We start from the raw sequence: 16,090 nt of genomic DNA, 5'->3' as shown, positions 1-16,090 counted from the left end.
TATTATTAGTTTCTTGTTTGAGAAAACTTCATTTCAGCAAAGGAAGAACATAAAAGGACACCACGTACTGAAGGTAAGTACTTAGATTTGCTGCTCCTGAGCTTCCCTCTGAGAGAAGGGAGAGAATGATTTCAGGAGGAGGGGCAGATGAGATCCCAGCACACAGACTGGTATGCAATAGATGAACTTCAAGGAGCTTGGCATACATTTAACTTGATACTGTTTTTTTCCTGTACTACACTTTAAAAATATTAAGGAAAAAAACCTAAACATCAATGCTGTTAAAAAAGCTTGGAATTTAATTATTTTCTAATCATTCTAGCAAGTCCATCTGGCAGCTTCACAACTGCAACACTTGAAATCCAAGAGTTTTTCCCTTTGCCAGCAAAAGGCATTCTTATGGCTATTGCTGTGTTTGAAAATCTACTTGGAAATTCCGAAGTCTGATTAAATCATTGGCTAATTTGACGTCATGGCAAGTATTCATAATGAATACAAATAATTTCTCTGATCACTTTATGAAATGTGCACACTCAGAAGTTACCCTAAAAAAACCCCACTCAACCGTTATGTCATTAATATAAATATTGAGTGTTTTACATATCCTGCATTCGGGAACTACTTTCTCTTTTCTTCCTTGTGTGGCTTTAGCCTGGGCAATTACTATGTCTTCTTCAAGCAAGAGAAATTTATTTCAAAACACTGATTTAGAACCCAGTGGTGTTGAAAAGCTGCATCCTTCCTTCTTCTGTACAGAATAAAAACATCAGAAGAATGATACGAATGATAAGAAATTGCTACACATATGTGGATCCTGAGAATCCAATAAGGTAAAACTTCAATAAAGCTTTTGATCACTTCTAAGTCCCATGACAATTCACATTTCTCAGACATACAATCAGATATCTCAATGAACTTGAGCCTATGCCTAAAATACCATCTCAGTGTATACAAGCACAGCTCTGCATAAGGAATTCTCCATGGAAAAATACTAAGGAAACCATAAAGCATGTCTGACCAATACTGAATATACTTAGTGAGATTTACTGGGTCACTGAATTAAGAGTCAAATATTCAAACTTGGTATAAAAAGCATCTTTACTGAACAACTTATAAAAAGGAAAATGCATATAATTTGAGGCCAGTAAACAAATCGCATTACCAATAGTGACAAGAACTCAGCAGAATGTTTGCCAAATATGTTGCTTGTCCACAAAGTATTCAGTGAAAAATATACCAACCAGGTATTACAGAGACAACCATTTAATGAAAGTCAATGTAAAAATAGCAATTATTTTTCCAACTGCTCTCTTCCCTGCCAATTTCCCAAAATGCATTAAGGACAAGGATTCCACCAATCACTTTTCAGTCTCATTCTCAGGTTCACTGTCTCCACTATCACTGTCTCTTCCAGGGTGTTCTGGCATTTTTCGATGTTCATCAATTTCATCCACATTCAATTCTCCTTCCTTCCTCATTTCTTCCACTACTTCACTTTCTTCTGCTGCATCTTCCTGCAGGCCCTGAACTTCACCTTCTGCTTCAGTCTCTCCAGTTTGTGCTGGTTCTGGTTCTTCAATCATGGCAGGTGGGGGCAGTAAATGCTGGATGATTGAAAAAGGAAGGATTTTAAGTTTTTACACTTTAGCTTGAACTGCTTATTTCATATTTAGAATTTTTCATTAACAACAAACACCTAAAATTTAGAAGTCGTAATGATTTGTAAGCAATTCATGCCTATATATTAAAAAAATTAGAATAATGGTCATCTTAGATATTTTTTTTTAAAGAGGGTGTAAAAAATCTCAGGACTTCCAATTTAAGGACATTTCATTATCTCAAACACTCAGACAAGTAATAGGGTTATGGTAAATCCCTACTTGGAGCCATATGCATATTTCTACCTAAATCTCATCTGTCACCATTGCAAACTCCAAGATATGTTTAACTTGGTTTTTGATGCCTTCAACAGGCCTGTCTTTAACAACTCATATCCATAATTTCCCCTTGCAGCATCTTATAAAATACTATGTGAATGTTATCTGTACTTATACAATTCGAGTTTTACTAACAGTTAAACAATGCTTAAATATTTTCACACAATACTTCTGAAAAAGTAATTTCATGTATTCACAGTGTTCTGCTTACCAAGGAAATAGTTTGTAAAACATTATAGGCTGGAATGGTAGCCAAGTAACACAAGTGGACAAAAATACCAGGAATACATTGAGCTGATGAGTATGGATGAATGCTATACAACTGGAGGCTGAACAGAAGCACTCATACTTCTTGCAGCCTGACATTATTCAATGACATGATGGATACTTCTTTAGAATACTTTGGATCATTTTAATGAAATGCAATCTTGAAAAACTTGACCATTTGTTTTGCTCAAAAAGCAACTTTGTATCACCTGACAAATGAGGTGTTTAATTACAGTGAAGTTTTACCTTCAATTAGATGACACTAATATTACAAATTTGCATAGGCAAATCTACAAATCAATTATGATTACCAGCAGAGATATAAAAAGTATTTTCTAAAGACCTTGAAGTTATCAGACTGGTCTCTATATCCATCTGTACACAGGAAAGTGTAATTCCAAACCAAAGATCTTACAAAAATACATTCCTGATGTATGAGACAAACTCAGACTTCTGTGACTTACTTAGATGCATGCTGCGCTTTTTGACGACTACTGTAAGGACTAGTGTAAAAGAAAAGGAAAATAATAATGTTGTACTGAATAGAGTAAAAGAAATTTAGTGCCAGCTTTGCTTTTTTCAGTAGTTCACTTATCAGCTTCTCCTGCAAGGAGAATGTGATTCATTGTCACAGTAGGAAAACAGCAGTTTTGTAACTAATTTTAGGTAGCAATGGATAAGATTAGGATGCCAAAAAGAGTAATGGGTATTAGCAGGAGAAATGTGTCCACATTTGATTAAGGTGTCAAGCAAATGCTTTTTGGTAAAATTTAGGTGCTAGCATCTGCTTTTCAGGACATGTATACACTTCCCTGTTTTGACAGAGCTATTAATTTACACCTAAATGTGGCCAATCTACTGCACAATCTAGTAAGTCTTCATCACATAACATTTGGCATGGTTGAAAGATCACCAACTATATTAGACAAACTGGCTTCAAAGCAAGTCTCGCCAGGTGCTTATAGGACTGGGTTTCTAAAAAACAGTGTGAGCTTACTTCACTACTACTAAAAAAAATTACAGTAAGAAGAAATTCTAATAGCGTCCTCTTTATATATCCTCTTTTTTTTATAGCACACAGGTAATTACAGCATTTCTTCAAAATAGTGAGAAAGTATCCTCTCTGTTCAGACAGCCTGGAAAAGGATTTTTCGGGGTAACAAAAAACTTCAAATTTGGCTGAAGCTTTAAAATCCAGAAGTCACTGGGTAAGAACTGCAGAGAAACATAAATTTTTGGGAAGTCTGACATTCAGTTACTTTTGGGTTCTGATCTCTACTGATTACACCGTTCCATATTAGATGAAATATGGAAGTGAAAGAAAAAAAGGAAGAGGATGTGACAGAGACATCCCTGCATTAAAGAACAGGATCTAGATCTCTTAGACTATCTGTTCAAGGACAATCATGTTCACATTCTCTTCTCACAGTCAGCTAACACAGAGTAAGCAATGTCCTTTTACATCAATTTTGTCCACTTTTGGAAATCTTTCAGAAGAGCAAAAACCAATAAGGGAACTTCAGAGAACCATGAAAGAATAAATTATAGGTAATACAACATATAAGTATTATATAATATATGAAGAATAGTATATAGGTAAGATGACAGACCCTAGACACTGTGTGAAGCTGATGCAGATAAGGGGGAGCATTTAAGACCATTCCCTTTTGGTTTAACTACCTCTAGGCTTTACAGCTCCAAGTATGTGGAGTAAAGGCAGCTTTCTGCTCAGCACACTATCCAAGCTACCTTAATTCTCCACTCACTTACATGAGACTACAAAGACTTTCTGATGGGTTCTGAATTCAGCTTCAGGGATTAGACAATGACAAAACTAGGTACAGAAGTGTCTACAACTGCTTCCAACCCCATGCAATTCTCCTTAATGCTGAAGTATGGCTGAAAAAAATTGCTCCAGGACAAAAAACACTACAAGCTGCAAACCAGCCTGGATAATAGGGAGATTCAACAGGATCAAAATGGTTTCAAGACATGATCTGGTGTTTCCCTTACAAAACATTATTACATCATGCAGTGGTGTTATAATCCAACTAGCTGAAATCCCACACTTACCTGAAAGGTAACACACAAGTTTCCCCCAAATTAGTACTGGACAAGCTAGTTCTATAGTATTAATGAACAGCATTTTTGGCCCAGAGAGAGCCATCAATGCACTTGTCATCAATTACTGATAGGTTTTGGGCCTTAAACTGGGGCTTAAACTACTAGAAGATACATCTTTTGCTACTGCAACATTTTACAAGACCTCAGTATTCTTTCAGTCATGAATACTTCTTGAATTTTAAATGTAACAGAAACAGACTCAAATCTCAACAGCTTCTCATGTCATTTACAAAAAAATGATTTATGTTAAATGCATTCCAAAACTTAGAAGTTCCTTACCTGTTGATGGTGGTGTGTACTCTGTATCATGTGCATATACATATTGTACACAAAGTTAGCCATTTGAGGCATGTTCTTAATAACATGTATTTGGTGAGCTGGTCTTTCTCCATTCTAAGGAAGGGGAAAAAACGTTGACATTCAGCAAGCAAAGCAAAACAACCACTATTCAAAGGTTATTTAACTATATTAGAAGTCAAAAGCCCCAAGAAATTAAATAATGCTTTTCAAATTAAAAAAGAATTGGTGAATTCTTTGGAAAGTTAGGAAACATAGGTCTTACATTTTGGGGAACTGCATCAATCATGATACTGTAGCCTGGAGAAGAAACTTCAAAAGGGGAGGCTGGGTTCTGATTCTTACTCCATGAAGTACATTTTGGACATGAGTAATTTAACATATTAAAGGCACAAATTGTTTATGATCAGATTAGGATTTAGCCTCTTGCCTGTCGCAGCCCAGCTCCTTGCTCACACTCACTGACCACACTTGTTGCATTCTTGTTGCACAGTTGATCTGAAAGTTTAAACTGAAAGGGCTCCCTCCCAAACCTGTCAACAGCATTTAAGACCAGGGAAAGAGCTGTAACTGAGTTTTGGGTGCATGCAGGCATCCCTTCTCAAAGCTTCAGAAAGCAGAGCAGATACGCTCCTTTGTGTCTTCATTTAGCATGCTGCTTTGTGCCCTGTGCTTAGACCCTCCATACGAACCTTTCCCCTAAAGATCTAGTGCAGTATTACAAATTAGGTTCTTGTACTTATGAACCTATCTCAGCAGCAAAACTCTCATTATATTGAAACCAATTTAAAGAGAAAAAAAATTAACTTGTAATCCTGAATTACTCGGTTACATGTAATTTTACCTCTTTAAATGAGAAATGAGTAGCTTTATGTAGCTTTGTTTGAGAAATAGTGTAATTTAGTTTCATAGTAAGACCAAAAACATATAAGAACTAAAAAACTATTTTGATCACAAAAAGAAGAATACTGAATCATTCACACAGGCAGAACTCAGGAAAAAGCAGGCCCAACAGCTAATGATAATTAAATTATACTGATAATTAACTTTTGTGGAAACATCTGGTGTGTATCATGACAAAAGATAACTCCAAGGAGTTATTCATAGAATATTAAGGTTGGAAAAGACCTCTAGTATCAACAAAATTCAATCATCAAGTGGCACTGTTGAGTTCACCACTATACCCTCAAGTGCCACATCCACACCTTTTTTAAAATACTTCCAGAGATGGTGATTCCATCATTTCCCTGGGCAGCCTGGTCCAATGCCAAGAAGCAAATGCACCAGTCTGGCAGAGAAAACAGTTTCACCTCTTGCAGCCTACTCAAAAAAAGTGAGCAAACAGAAACACCCATTATAGATACCAAAATCCAGGGCAGCTGTTCCTACCTGTCTTGCCGTTGGAAAACATTCAGTGGGAACGATATGGAGGTGAAGTGGTCGAGCTGTGAGTTGGCTGAAAGCTGGAGTTAGCTCAAAACAGTTCTGAAATAGTGATACCCTTGCAAAGATATAAAGTCCAAGTCTGGCTCTTGACATGGCAACGACTAATCGTCGGACATCCCTTCGGAAAATAAAATCAAACGTTGTTTTCCACCGATGATATACTTGCAATAAAAATAACTAGACATACACATGAGTCTTAATTAAAAGAAATATAAAATCCTTTGCCCAAATATTATCTTGTCTTTAGTTTTTTTTTCCTACACATTGTTCCAGTAACTAGCAAATCCTAGTACCATTATATAGAAACATAAATGTATTGGTTCACTGTACCAATACCACTATGAAAAACCACCCTCTACTGTTTTCCTACACCTCAGAAGTTGAGAGTAAACATTGAGAAAAAATCCCAATAGCAATTCTGTATCTGAACAAGTAAAGATGAATTTGATAACTCATCTACCTAAGATTAAGTGTTTCTCCATCACATCCCAAACCAAAAGCGCAAACATTTAAAACTACACAGAATAATGCAACTTATGCAATGATCAAACACTTCTAATGCAAAATAAATAAAAACCTTGATTACAGGAAAGGATCTATGAGAAAATTTGAGCTGGCATTTGCTCAACAAATACTACAGTCTTATCATTCAACTAGGGTGAAACCAAGGTCAGCCTATCTGCAGCAATATAAACTAATTATAGGGTAAGAGCCATTACCAAAGGATAAAGTGCTCGAGAAGAGGGTACCAGGCAGTTATAAAAGGAAGTCTGTCTGAACTTCATTATATACATAGCATTGAACTTCATTTCTACTACATACTCATACAATAGATTTTTTTGTACAATGTACCATAAACATTTCTGTATCTGATACAGAGTACAAGTACTGCTATAGCACTACAGGAAGATATTCTTACATACCTAAGGTGGCCTACAGCTTTGGTACGCACTAGGGAAAGCAGGATATAATCATTCTGCTGGCCTTGAAACCTGTCCACAGTTGTTACCTAGAGAATTAAAAAATAAGGAAAAAACTCTATAGGTTAATCTTTTGCCATTTCAATTAAAACATGACACCAAAATTTTAACATTGACTTTGGACTGAGATTGCAGTAAACATGAAGATTCTTAAGATTCTTAACATGAAAATTCTTAACTGATTTAGCTAGCTTCTAACAAAAAGCCATATTTTTTTGGAATATGTTGGGAGGAGCTTTTGTCTGACTGTATCCTGTTTCTTTTACCTCTTTTTGTTTAAATTTGGACAGAGAAGCAAGGTGCTAATTCCAAAAGATTATGGAAAGCCATTAGCTTTGTAAAACAGTTTTAAGCTGCAGAATTAGCACCAGACATTTATAACTATATTCTTAATTTGTTTCTTCAGATTCATGATCATACATCCTATCAAATAATTTCTACTCTGGGTGGATCTTTCTAATGATGTGATTTTGAGGAATGATGTTATTATCAAGGACAAACAAATGATAAAAAAAGTTATTCTGTCCCACATAGCCTGTAGACTTTTCACCTTCACTGATTTCACTCTGTCAAATTATCAACGGGCAAAACCAAGGTCACTAATCTATGAAACTACATAGAATGTAGGTTCATAAATATGTGGTTAAACAGGAAATATTTCCACAGATACCTGTATAAGTATAGCTTAAATTAGCCTGATTTGCAATATGACAATTTAAAACCACAGAAACCAGAACTAGTGCAATGACTGATACACTTTCAAAGTCACCTTGTTTGGCCTTCCAATCAGAGGATTGTTTCCACATCGCTGATTAATGACATCACGGATCAGGTGTTTCTGTCCATTATATGTTGTCAGGATACTTATTCTGTCTGCAGGATAACCAAGTAGGCACATATACATGAAAACTGCCACAACATACTCCGCCTCACCAAGATTCTAAAGTTTAAAATAAGAGAAAAAGACATGAAGAAAAAGACAAAAAAAATGGTTACTCATTGTGTAAGGTTACAAAGAATAACACCTGTAACACTGTCAGGTATTTAGACAAATATTTTAGTGCTGAGAGAAATGTCTCTAGATCTGATGATTCTTTGCTCACTTCACACAAGCCACTTTGAAAGAGTGAAAGAACCACAACTAGGTTTAATACCTTCACTTTCATTCCTTTTCAGACAGCTGCTAAAAAAATCTGCATTGATATTATTGTTAGGCACTGAAGGGAAACTTTGTAATATTTACTCAAAAAAGCTGCAATGACTCACTCCCCAGTAAACTGAAAGTAAGAATTAGTTGCACTAGTATAAATAAAGTCCTTTCAAGTATTAATTAGGAGACAGACATCTGGATTATCAAATCCAGTTATTTCCACTGCAGGCCATCCTATTCAATTACAAATTACCAGCTGTTATTTTGTATATTGTAACTTTCTCTCTCTGTCATTACTTTATGAGTCTGTCCCAAAGTACTACTCTTCTGGCTATGGGAAGCTTTGTTCTATTTCCAGACTGATGTTATTCATAGGCTATTTAAATCCATTTCCTGTCAACAAAAATTATCTTTCAGGTTAAAAAGTTGTTCTCAAATACTGACATTTACTCCTGCTCTATTTATACAAGGAATTTTATCCCCACTTGGCATATGTTTGAATAGGCTGGACATACCAGCCTCATTTATTTTTTCTTACTAAGTGGGCTCTGCATTACTTGAATAATGCAGTTGCCAGGCACATCAAACATCTGTGGGTGTAAAGCTATTCTACAAATTTTAATCCCCTTTAACTCTGGAAAGAAAAGCCCAAATTCACAAAGAGAATTATACATGACAACAAACTGTTATCTCATGAAAACATCTTGAATGCCACCAACATACTCTGCTAAATATCATTCAATTATCAAGATCACCAAAAAAAAGGTAATGGTAGGAAATAATAAAAGAGTGTGCACACGAGAGTGCTGATATAATGAGAACTGTGTTCTGTGTCCTCATGTCAGTGTTCTTAATCTTCTTTAGCTGAAGAGTGGTCTAAAGCAGTGCTAGCACTCCCAATTATGAGGCACTCATTTCAGCTGTTTGTGTTCCACTGGACAACTTTTTACTATTTGCATGTTAGAGTTTCAAAAACAAAACCAAAATAGTATCTCCAAGCAATTCTGTCCTCAATCTAGCAATGGGATAAAGTGGATTATGATTAACCATTGCTTTCTTCTCTAGTAGCACATTAATTTTTACTGAAAAAGCATTGAGAAGAACCCAAGCAAAACCTACAAATATATTTCATACCTTCTTAAAAACAGAGATTCACATAAGTCTCAGTGATCTTCAGAGGAAAAAATGAACATGAATATTATCATCATAAAGTATATTGTTTGATTTCCATAAAATTCAGCAAAATATAGGGTGTTGATTCCATGTTTGAATTAAACGCCTTAACTTGCACATCACTCCAGCTCTAATTTTTCCAAAGCCCAGGTTTGCTATTTTAGGCACCATAGTTTGTTTCACCAGTTTTTAAAACAAGAAAAATAAAAGGACTGAAAATATAAGCATCTCATTACAAGTGTCAAATGTTTTCCTAATTTAAGAGAAATAGATAGAGACTGTTGATGATGGCTTAATTCCAAAATTTCGTTGAAAGTTTGAAAACTTAGTTGAGAAACTCCAAGATTAAGGGTTTTTTGGCAATTTACTTCACCCTCAATGTCTCTATGCCTCTTATGTATATTACTAGCAGTACTGTTTTATTCTTTAATAAATGGGCATTTTAGCATTCCTACCTATAGCACAAATAACACAATGACTCTTCAAACTCAGGTAGGAGCAACCAAGCAAGCTTCCATTCATTGTGTTCAGGGGAAGTGCTACTGTTTTTCCACTATCATGGCAGTACAGCTGAAATACAATGAACTTTAATTTGCCTTAGGTCAAAATTACATTTTGTAATGAATTACACCAAGTCTCATCCTTCCCATAACAATGAGAAAACAAAGTAATTCACTGAGCAAAAACCCCAACACAATGTTTTCATTTTCAACATTCAAAACTCATTAAAAGGAGGAAAAAATCATACATGTGACTCAGATATCAGAGACCATGAACTGAATGTCAGTTTACTGTTTTTGATAGTCTGTCTTCATTGCAGATCTAACAAACCCTATTGAGGTTAATAAATAACACATGTAGTACTTCCCTTACCTGATAGAAATAAGGATTGGGTTCAGACTCTCCAACACCGTTGAAGTCTTCTACATTTATAAGCTGGAAGTCATACAAGAAGCCAGCATTGGCTGTTCTGAACTCTGGCAGAAGCTGCACGTGAGGCAGGTTACCCAGGTTCTTGTAGCGCCAGTTGTAGAGGTTACACAAACTGTCCAAAACCACACAGACACAAAGCACACAGAGTGAGCTACAGCAGGCTCTTCTACTCATCCAAGAGAGTTCACATGCATATGAGATCAAGGCTTCTGTAGGTTTTCAGTGAAAAGAGTAATTCTGCTAGGCAACCTGTACATATATAAATGAACACACCCAAACAATCTATCCAGCAATATTCTTTTTAGGTCGTGATTCTGTTTTGTTCTCTCTCACTGAAAACTTTAGATGCCATGTCAATGTGGCACACTTGGGTTTAAGTCTGTTCCTCCTGATCAAGCTACAAATTTTGAGAGTATTCTAGCGAAAACTTTCATGGATAACAAAACTTGAGGAATATCAGTCCTTCTTTACAAAACAGAAGGAATAAGGAAAATAGTATTTTCTGCGTTAACTGTGGTAAAGCTTTTTACAGTAAAAAGAAATTGATTTCCTTATTTATTTTGTGTATTTCCTAGTATTAACAAAAGACATGAATAGAAACAAACAAAATCTACCTAATTCTGAATGATCCCTGATATTTCTAGGGACAGTAATACTAACAAAATGCCTCATTCACAAATGCCGAACAATATCCAGACCAGATCAAGAAGCAGGTAACTCATGGGGAAGCTACCTGTGATCACAAAAGACAAAGCATAGGAAGTAATTTCTTGATCAAGAAATTAGTTGTAATGTGAAAGACTTTTGCTCTCTTATCACTAAGAAGTTTACTAAGATTTTGTAAAATAAACTTTATTCACTAACACATTTGAATAAAATCTTCATTTTAAAAATCATACTGAACTGTCATTCATAAGACTAGAAAATAATATTCTAGATTCCAAACATTTCCTACATGAAAAAATTGAAGTTATCCTTTAAATTGTTGACTACACTTTATGCCTAAAATAAAGATTTAGAACTAAACCTCGAGTAGCAAGATTTTATATGAAGTAATTTTCTCTTATTTGGTTTTATTTTTCCTTCTTAACATGACACCACAAATATACAATTTACACAGTCAATAAATCTGGTGTTTAAATTACTACCATGAAATGACAAATACATAGATTAAAAAAAAGCTATTACACTACAGAGTTGCAGTATCTCCTTTACTATAAAAAAGGCTTTTTGTTCTCATGAAGACAACCTGAATGTGACCAACCTCTGGATGCATCTCTCCTGAAATACTACAGAAAAGCAGCCTTTTACAGTCTTTAAGGGAATTATTATATATTCAATGTTAAATAAATCAGATTTTTATTTAACTTTGAGTATACTAAACATTAGTTTAGAAAAGAAAGCTTCTGTAAAGTTTCATTTGTAAAAAAACCCTGAACACTTAAGATGATTAAGTACCTTGAAATATAATTTTCATTAAAGTACTCATGCAACAGCAGAGTACTACTATATAAAAATAACAATGAAGAAATTAATCTGATAGCATTTCAGAGAAGTAAAATCTGCCTTCCTAGTCTAAGCTGAAATTAATGGAACTAAATTCCAGTTTTGCAAACTCCTGTCCTAACAATAAAAACCAGCTTCCCTAGCTGTGTGTGCTCTTCTCACTTTTAACTTGTTACTTTCTTACAAGCTAGACAAAGGATTTCCTGTCTTACCTTGCTCTAGCTCTTCCTTGTGCATCCAAATCAACAGTTGGCACTCCAACACGAACAAACCGTGTAAAAAGAGACTGTTCCATGTTGGAGTACTTCTGAAAAGCCATGTTCTTAATGACTGGGGGCAACTGATGATGGTCACCAATCATAATCCACCGCTTCAAACGACTGAATCCATCCTGGGGGTTCTAGAATTGAACAGTTACACCATTGCAACCATTACAATATAATCAAGGCACTCAAAACACATTGAGAGTCAGATTGTCTGCCTTTGTCTTAGCCCTTCAACATTTCTTTTTAAGTTACACTGAACTTCAGTTTTTTTAAAGACTGCTAGCTTCCATCCAATCAGAGAGCAGAATTGTAAATAAAGTCTCTTTTCTTATAAAACAATAAAAACCAATAAAGTACCTTTATCTACTAAAATTAGTGGAGAAATATCAGAAGAAAGATCCTATATATTGCTTTAAAGGCCAAAACCCCTGATTACTTCACAGAAACAGCAGTTAACCCAGAACTGTCCTCTGAACTTTATTTTTGGATTCTGAGGTAGTGAATATAAAGCATCTGAAACAGTTTTAAGTGTTCAGATGTCTGAGGCAACACTGAACCTGCCTTTCAAGTGTCTCTGTAGTTCATGCTTACTTCTGTAATTCTCAAATAGCCTCTGCCATGACCAGGATGTGCCCCTAACTAATTCCCATCTTGGCTCTTGGACTGAATGCTCTTCACAATTAGCATCCTGGAGACTTCCAGCTGTCAGATCCTCATTACACACTCCTGTGATAATTCCCTTTCTTATGGGAACACTATTTGAGACAGAGCATAAACTCCTTTTCCTGACACTTGAAGTGGAAGAGCTCTGAAGCAGTTTCCGATCAGACAGCAAGGAAAGAAAACTGAACTCTGGACTGTCCAACTCCTCAAGCCTGAAAATGCCTTAGAAAGAAAGTAAAAGGATGGAAATAATTTTTATTAGCAAGAATAAAAAAACCCACAAAAACCCAAAGCTTACTGTCTTTTTTTTTACTCACTCCTGGAAGTTTCTTCTTTGCAGATGATGAAGCATTCTATATAGTTTTCTGTATGTATCAGCCATTTAAATCTTGGACAAAGAGGCCCCCCCAGAATTCTGTTTTTAAAAATTTCTCACTGAATTGCAAGTAAAAAAAATCAAGTACTGCTACTCTGGAAGGCTAGATCCTTAGGTTTTGTTAAAATTAAAACCCACTCAATTTTCAAAGACTATTTGGATGTCTCACATAAATAAACTCCTAGAATATCCCTCAGAATATGCCTCTATGGTGAAATCGTCTACTCTAATTACTCTAATTATACAAACTCTTCAGTTTCTGCATTGCTCACATATACCTACTTTCCCTCAACTGCCAGATGCAGCTGGTTAATCAATGCTCATTTGAAAGTTTGAAAAAAAATGTAAGATGGTTACTTCATTGCATTAAATAATTTCATAATTAAAAATCAAATCAGTCAAATCAATGTGAAAGGTCTTACTAGCAACTATCAGTTCTGGGTTACTTCCTGCACATATTTTTCATTTTAATATTCAATAGTGTTCAAGAGCACAAAGTCTTATTTAAGATTTTTTATGTTTCAAGTCTAACCTGCAACAGGAGAGGTATAAATGTTTCTATCTCCAGAATCTGAGCAGACTCTTCCATTAAGATGTTGTCATACTGAGAAAAAAAAAAGTAAAGACATGTCCATAAACACAGTAACACAAATAAAGGTATTTATTCAGCCTACCAAAAGAAAGCATCTATTATTCCTTCAGATTTTGCCAGGTGGGATGGTTACAGCAGGATTTCACCTTATAGGCAAAATATCAGTATTAACAAATAAGTGAAGTCCTACTACACCAATGGCAGATCTCTCTGTACCAGTCAAGGTTTATACCTAGACGGAATCCAAGACTGAATTACATTATATGCTTCCTATATGCCATAACCACAAGAGAAAAGTTTTCTGCAGCACAGCAAAATAATTTGGTATCTCTGCACTGAAGCTGAAGAGAAGCCATTTTGTGATCCAATACAGTACATGATCAGTGAAAAATAATACTGAAAGAATTACTGGTGGCTGGCTTTTGTTAGAAACAAAGACTGCACTAAATTAACAGTTATAGTTACCACTTCAGAATGAAAAAAAGCATTGCATCATAGTTATTTTTCCTCAAATTGTTAACTTTTTAGGTAAACAAAGCTGTAAAGGCCATGTTTACTGGCCATAGAGGCCAGTTCTACCTCTATTTTATTAACCCTATCACTGCTGTTTATCATGTAATATGGCAAAACTGACTCTTTTAAAAAAGCACTATTTACAATTTTAGTATATACAGTAAGTTAAAAGTGATTTAATCTTTCATTTACAGAAGTTACATTTTTCTTCAGTAAAATTAAAAAATTGAAACATACAGGTAAAAAAATGCAACTCTAAATAATCTTGGTGGCCTAGATTTGGGGCAGATAAAAAGATTCGTATGGGGTGGGGAATAGGAGAGAACCAGCACCAAAATCAAGCAGTACAGTAACACCAGTAAAATCATTACTTTGAAACCTAATTCAACCAGGTCCCGTCGTTTCAGAGCAGCATGAGTACAAGTCATTGCAATGATTTTTGCTTCTTTCACCAACAGGTATTTTGATCTATCCAGGCCACTGCGGAGAAGTTCAAATGCTCTGAATTCCTATGGAGGACAAAAGAAAAGTCTTGAAAGTCAGATTATAAAAAAAATATCACTTATAGAGTAAATCCACTCAAACTCTGTGGCTACCTTCTTGATATAATTAAACAAGAAAGCTCTGAGGCTATGTACTGTTAACAATCCCATCGGAATAATTTGTTGTCGTTTCCAGGTTTAGTGTGTTTTGAAAAACAATCTTGTAAAAACCTATGAAAGAATTCTTCCAACCTGTAGGTACGTATAAATTTACAGACAAATATTCAAATAATTATGAAGAACCCTCTCAGAATCCCACAACATTTTCTTTTACTATATCTTCTTGTTTCCTACTTTACTGCATCATAACATGACCTCAAATTCAGTAGTAGAAAGACCATTACAGTTAATAAAATCAAATGATCACAAATCACCTTTATCCTAATATTTAATAGCCTCTTAAGCAATTCTGGCAAAACCAGAAGATAATCTGTTACTTTTAGGTTATCTGATTAAAGGCAACTCACTGTAAATACAAAGACCCTGTGAGGATCACAGGAGTAGTGATAAGGTGTACCAATCCTTGTAACCTCATTAGTGAAAACGGACACAGAATGGCTGCTTCCCATGATCCAACTAAAAGAGACCAGACCCTTGCTCCTACTGTGTAACATACCTATATTACTCAAAGGTGGAAATTCTCACCTTGCCAAGTAATGAAGCTGCCTAGACATGTATGCTTCTTCTAGGACGTAGAGAAAATGAGAATTTTGGAGTCGTGTAATTTTTCTACAAGATTAGCCAGATTCACTTGCCTTTAACAGTTACATGTCTTACCTCAAGCTGAGTGAATATTTTCTTAATATGTCTAAAACACCCTTCAGCAATTTCCATATCTTCTTCATATGATTTGCCTTTGAAAACTGGTTGAGGAGCATTTGCAAAATACTGGTGAAAAGGAAAGAAACTGGAGACATCTGCAACATCTGGCGATTTTCCACCTTTGACCTTCACTTTACTGATATACTCCTCCCAGCGAGACATTACCTACGACAAAGCAAGATAGGTTTATATCATAAGGTATTTGGCAATATACAGCCTTGCAGCATACCATTAAAAAAATTATCACAGAAGTAAGGTAAGTCTAGCATTCCACCTTGTGTCAGAAAGACATTTTTGAAGTTGTGGTGGGTTGCGCTTGGCTCAACCGTGGTTGGCTGCCAGACTCCCAACCCAGTTTCTCCCACTCCCTCTCTTCAACAGGACAATGGGAGAAATTAAGATAGAAAAGTTTATGGGTTGAGATAAAGACAGGGAGATTGCTTAGCAAGTAGCATCAGTGACAAAACAGGGAAAATTAATTTCATTTATTGAAAATTAAAAAC

General features: G+C 35.4%; 1 protein-coding gene across 1 annotated transcript in view; it reads right to left on the bottom strand.

Annotated features, from left to right (window-relative positions):
• Positions 1-1,079: 1,079 nt before the first annotated feature.
• AQR (aquarius intron-binding spliceosomal factor) overlaps positions 1,080-16,090 on the bottom strand; it is a 47,024-nt gene continuing 32,013 nt past the window's right edge. Inside the window, exons 26-35 of the mRNA XM_066552379.1 lie at positions 15,543-15,752; positions 14,595-14,732; positions 13,651-13,722; positions 12,026-12,213; positions 10,248-10,419; positions 7,821-7,991; positions 6,995-7,080; positions 6,015-6,189; positions 4,608-4,721; positions 1,080-1,604 (exon numbers count right to left, since the gene is read on the bottom strand). Coding sequence (XP_066408476.1) covers positions 1,359-1,604; positions 4,608-4,721; positions 6,015-6,189; positions 6,995-7,080; positions 7,821-7,991; positions 10,248-10,419; positions 12,026-12,213; positions 13,651-13,722; positions 14,595-14,732; positions 15,543-15,752 — 1,572 coding nt within the window. The 3' untranslated portion in view covers positions 1,080-1,358. The remainder of the gene's footprint in view (positions 1,605-4,607; positions 4,722-6,014; positions 6,190-6,994; positions 7,081-7,820; positions 7,992-10,247; positions 10,420-12,025; positions 12,214-13,650; positions 13,723-14,594; positions 14,733-15,542; positions 15,753-16,090) is intronic.

Source organism: Molothrus aeneus, chromosome 6, assembly GCF_037042795.1.
Source record: "Molothrus aeneus isolate 106 chromosome 6, BPBGC_Maene_1.0, whole genome shotgun sequence".
Classification (NCBI taxonomy): domain Eukaryota; kingdom Metazoa; phylum Chordata; class Aves; order Passeriformes; family Icteridae; genus Molothrus; species Molothrus aeneus.
The sequence above is the reverse complement of the archived record's forward strand: the minus strand, read 5'-3'. Positions and strand labels throughout refer to the sequence as shown.